Genomic DNA, 5698 nt, shown 5'->3' on the forward strand with positions numbered 1-5698 from the left:
TGTTCTTTAATTTTCATAATTTGACACTTTAAGTTAGAAAAAACCTTAAATTATCCTTAGCTTAATTAGTATTAAATAAAATTTGGTTTGATTGCATTGCTTTTTAAAACCTAAGGCAATGTTCACTTATTAAGAAATTAATGGTACATCTCCCGCAAGTGTGCTTAGGAGGTGACTACTGGTGATTCCTGAAATAGGTCGACATTCCTTTCAAAGACTGCATCATGATTTTCTAAAAACGATGCAATATTCGGTTATTAGGCACAATAGCTTATCTCTCGCATTTACGCTTGGAAGCGAATGTTATCGGTCTCAATAAACGAATACCCTTTTTAACTTTACGTCCGTAATGATTTTCAAATTAAATAAAGATCGAACTCAAAAATTTTGATTTTTAATATAGGGTAATCAACTAGGTATCAATTTTTGGGCGCTTGTGGGGTGTTAATCCTTCTCCACATGTAACGGACTCCCGAACACGATTTTTGGATTTTTGTAGACCCTAAAACTCGGTATTTTGATAAAAAAAAATATTTTATTAAAATTACCCGGTTTCCACGGAGTCCCAATCGCACCTTAAATAATCGCACCTTAAATGATTGGTGGCGACTCCTCACATTTCGATAAATCTTTTCAAAAAGAAAAATCCCGAGTCGATATCGATCTTTCCCCGCGTAGGCGTAAAACGGTGTCGACATGGATAAAGGACACTTTTTAGCAGCTATTCGAACAAAATATGCAGCGAAAGAAACTGTTCAAACCAAGAGCAATGCCACCCGCCATCACTATCGGACATATCCGCAATCGTTATACGGTTCATTCCAACTACTCCCGCCAAAGTAATGTAATTAATTAAGGGACCACAATCATCGAGACAAGCGTCAAACCAGAAATCCACTTCTTTACCATTACCAATACACCAAGAAACGAACTGGCGTACATCCTCCCAAATAATAGCAAGTCCTTTCAAAAGTTTACAACAATTAATCCTTCGAGGGAGAACCGCTGATTGCATCGTGTAAATAAGAAGGGCAGACAAAACTGACTTAGCTAAAGTAACCCTTCCAGTAAACGATAGAGTTCGCATCTTCCATCCCGACAACCTATCCGTAACCATCTTAATCAAATACTGATACCATGTCGTCGTTACTAGACTATGGAATAAAGGCACAACAAGATACTTTCCCAGCTCCAACACTTCACAAAATCCAATATCCGTGCTAATTTGATTCCAAATAGATATCGAAATATTCTTTGAGAAGAAAATCGTAGTCTTTTCCACATTCACCTTTTGTCCCGGAGCACGAGCAAATTTGAGCAAGATATCATGGATTACCTCCCACTGTTCCCGAGTAGCCTCTGCAAAAAATAGCATATCATCAACGAATAAAAGATGAGATATCCCTGGACCTAAGCCAGACGTTCTAAAAGGTTTCCAAAGACCTCTACCAACTGCCCCTTGGATCATATGCGTCAGTCTCTCCATACATAATACAAAAAGATATGACGAAAAAGGATCACCCTGACAAATACCCTGAGTTGGTTTGAAAAACTCTGTTTGGCTCCCATTCCAAAGAATACCGTCGACACCGAAGTCACACACCTCATAATCACACGTTTAAGAGTGATAGGTATACCCAAATCAGAGAGTGTATCCTAGATTAACTTCACTCTAAACGATCGTAAACCTAATCCAAATCAATTTTACCATCCATCCCTTGCAACCCGTTTTAGATTTCATCGAATGGATCACCTCTTGTGTGAGAATAATATTGTCGATAACCGATCTACTCGGCAGAAAGCTAGTCTTGTTTTCGGACACCCAAAATGGTAAAAACGGCTTTAACCGATTAACGATTGTCTTCGTCAATGCATTATAGACCACATTGCATAGACAAATTGGTCCAAACTGACTGATTATATCTGGTATCGACACTTTCAGAATTAGGACCATTAAATTTTTATTCAGCTCAGGGTGCCATTGAACTCCATCTCATATTCCACGTAAGTAATCACATACAGTTTTTCCCACCACACTCCAATTTTTCTGATGGCATGGATACCATCAATACCCGGCGATTTTAGAGGAGCCATCATGTCAAAAGCTGCTTTACTTCATCTTCGGTAAGAGGCCTTCCCAGATCATTCAACTGGAACCGATTAACCTGCGGAAAAAGCATCTCTCCAGAGCACAAATATTGCCTCTCCCGCTTTGGAATAACTTTAGAGATTCTTTAGAGATGTGATCCTATTTCTCTGCCGCTTGATCATAACGGAAGCATGAAAGAATTTAGTGTTTCGCTCTCCATAGATAATCCAATTCGAACTGGCTTTTTGTCTCCAAAGGCTTTCCTTTTGTTTTAAAACTATTTCCAGCTCTTCATGCAGTTGAATGTCTAGCTCACAAAGGAAATATACCCTGGATTCGAGCCAATAAAGGTCTTTTTTCTTCCTATATGTCCGAAAACTTCCAAATTTGACTCATAGTCATGATCCTCCAACCAGATCGGTTTCAAAATATCATTGAATTGTGGGTGTTCATTCCATGCAGTAATAAATCAAAAAGGACACTGAGCAGAATGCATAACTTGTGACGTACAACGAAATAGAATCAGTCTGTGATCAGTCAAGATCCTCCAACCAGATCGATTTCTAGAAATCACTGAATTGTGGGTGTTCATTCCATGCGGTAATAAATCGAAAAGGACTTTGACCAGAATGCATAACTTGTGACATACTATGAAACAGAATCGGTCTGTGATCTGACCCAAACCGATTGAGATGAAGGACTCAAGAATTCGCAAACATTTTGTTAAAAGAACCATTAGCAAGGTAGCGATCCAATCGTTGGTGAAGGCTCCTCTTGACCAAGAATACAGCAATCCATAAAAGTCCAGATCAATCAGATTAACATTATCAATAAAATCTCGAAACAAATTACTAGGTTTTAAAGGTTTCCCCGAGCGACCTGTTCTTTCTTCCTTGCTGAGAATCGAGTTAAAATCGCCACCAAGAATCCACGGAACCTTCCCCTTGGATTAAGAGGCAAAAGAGCAGACCACAAGGACTTTCTTATGGCTCGACTTGGACTTGTATAAACCACTGTAACGATAAACCACTCTCCATTGTCTAACCTCCTTAAACGACCATGGACAAACTGATTAGAAATGATCAAAACTTCAAAATCGACCTTCTCATCCCATAACACCCAAATTCCACCACCATATCCATGAGCCTCAATCCGGAAAGAGTAAGGAAAATTCAACTTAGCCACCACTTTATTCACCCTCGTGCCACTAATCTGAGGTTCAATAAGTGCAACAAGATTAGGATGAAACTCCTGTACAAAATTCTTAAGTACTCTACGAAAAGTAGTACCTGCCCCTTGGATATTCCAGACCATGCAATTCATCATTAATATAATTAAAGAAAGTAATATGAATTACATCAGTTATGAACACGAGAATTCAACTCCCCATCTGATTTCGATTCATCCATCGATTCACCAATGCTCATAATCCCCACCTCAATTAAGCGTGCTTTAATTTGTGATCATGACATTGTTTCCTCCATGTTACCAAGATCCTCCAGTTGTTTTCAGAAGTCATCAACAACTTTTGCCTCCGGTCCTGGGTCAAAATCTGCTCCTACTTTGCCTTTCCCCCCTAAAAGTTCTCTTTGGATTATTTAGAACTAACCTTGGGAGTCGACAGAATCTGGATGCCTGAATTACCATTATTTTCTTTTCCACGTTCCATTATTAAGACTGTCTTGTGGATACCCGGTATGTTATCAATCTCATGCAAAATAGTTCTTGTGCTTTGTCCTTCCTGCGTTGGTACCACCGTTACTCCAACGAGCCCTTTCTCACTAGAAGTCTTCTTCTTCCCTGTGTTAGACGCAACATAAGCAACAATCGGAGTGAAATATTTTTGGAAATTACTTTTTCTTGTCGAGGGAACAACGTGTTTCCCTTTACTACTCCCTGCTCGTGGTGGCAACCACCTGATCCTCCTCTCTTTGTAACTTCGAAAGCACCTCAAATCTTGACGTGCCTGCACCTATTGTAACCCTTTCTTCCTTACGAGAATCCTTAACAACGGCTATAGGCTTTCACTTTTTCTTCTCAACCACCATCCAGGGACCATAAAGCTCCTCACCTTTCGCTTCTATTGACGGACCTTCTATTTCTTTCGACTGTCGTAGCTCCGAAGCATCTTCCTTCTCCGCTCGTTCCGATTTACCACACTGCTCACATAAATACCCATAAGTAAAGTCTTGTATCCAATGGATCTATCTAAACAAGCGTATAATCAAAACATGTTTCATACTATGATCGATTTGATCATGAACCCTGTCCAAAAACCGAATCCTTGTAATCGGACCAAAGTATCAACAATACAGTCCTCATCACTGACCTCAATATTATCTGTTTCGTGTAACACAATAGCACACTGCCCATCAGCCGAACCAGACACCATATTCGCAGAAGTTAGTTTATCCTTATTCTTCAGGGGAAAAGAAAAATTATCATGGTTATCTGTATCACCACCAGTGTCTATCCCATCCGCCTCCATAGATGTATCACCCTGAATCTTAGGTTAGGAGTTTGGGCTAACCCGATAAAGTTTTCGAATAACCCATTAGCTTAAAAGTAAACCATAACGCAAGTTGTAATAGAATTGGGATTGGTTAAGCCCAAAACAAGATGAATTGGGAGTGGTTTAATCGAGGGCAAGGACTTGGGGGGACTGTAATACCTTAAATATTAGGTCAGTGACTTTATTGAAAAGATTTAAAATGTGAGGATTTATTTGATTAAATGATAAAAGATGAATTATTTGGAATAGTGGTTTAAACTAAATTGTAACAGTGGGTGATTAAAAGGGCATTTTAGTCATTTGGAATAAAATCAATTTAAAATTCAAATTTTAATAGGGATTTAAGAAGGGGAAAATTTAAAAAGAAAGAAGTTAAGTTATTTCTCTCTTTCTTCCTCCCGTGACTTTGTGCCTCCTCATAGCCAATGTAAATCTCATCTAATTAGTTTTTCCTTTCGATTGTGGTTTGTTATTACAACCTTAAGTTATATGTAAGCTTAAGAAGGGATAAATGAGGTTAAAACTAGGAGATGGATGAGTTATTAGAGATATTAGAGAAAATGGGTTTTTGAAGGAGATGATGAAATATGAGTTTTTAATGATGTTTATTAGTATATTTGACTTGTCAAAGAAGTAAACAATAGATTAGAAGCTTTAGATATGAGTAAAAACATGTTAGAAAAAGTGGTGTGATTCTTAGATTGAAATGTTCTTGGGAGATTTTAGATTTTTAAGAAGCTAAATGAAGGAAAGTTAGTAAGGATAAGTAAAGAAGAGTTTAATAGTATTGTTGGGTGTAAACCTAAGGAAATTTGACCAAATTTGGGCAAGAATCGGTCTGAAAAATGGAAAATCTGGGTAAGGGTATCAATATTGATAGAACTGTATCGATATTATAGGCTTAAATTGGATGAAATCAGCTAAACAGTATCGATGTTGATGAAATTAGTATCAATACTGAGGGGGAATCGATACTTTGGAGAAGGTATCGATACCATTAATTCAGAATGCAGAAATGGTATCGATACTAAAAGAGGTATCGGTACCATAATATAGAAGTATCGATACCATGGTATGGGTACTGATACTATTGAGCC

The 5698-nt window shown here is 38.1% G+C and overlaps 1 protein-coding gene across 1 annotated transcript; it reads right to left on the reverse strand.

The window, feature by feature from the left end:
• Positions 1-721: 721 nt before the first annotated feature.
• On the reverse strand, positions 722-1486 carry LOC120159019. The gene has a single exon (XM_039169705.1). It carries the CDS (start codon positions 1484-1486, stop codon positions 722-724), a length of 765 nt encoding a protein of 254 aa, XP_039025636.1.
• Between the last annotated feature and the right edge of the window lie 4212 nt (positions 1487-5698).

Source organism: Hibiscus syriacus, unplaced genomic scaffold (assembly GCF_006381635.1).
Source record: "Hibiscus syriacus cultivar Baekdansim isolate YM2019G1 unplaced genomic scaffold, ASM638163v2 tig00111338_pilon, whole genome shotgun sequence".
Classification (NCBI taxonomy): Eukaryota; Viridiplantae; Streptophyta; class Magnoliopsida; order Malvales; family Malvaceae; genus Hibiscus; species Hibiscus syriacus.

Excerpts from the sequence above, each read along its gene's own strand:
- LOC120159019 (XM_039169705.1), bottom strand. The coding sequence starts at position 1,486 with ATGGAGAGACTGACGCATATGATCCAAGGGGCAGTTGGTAGAGGTCTT.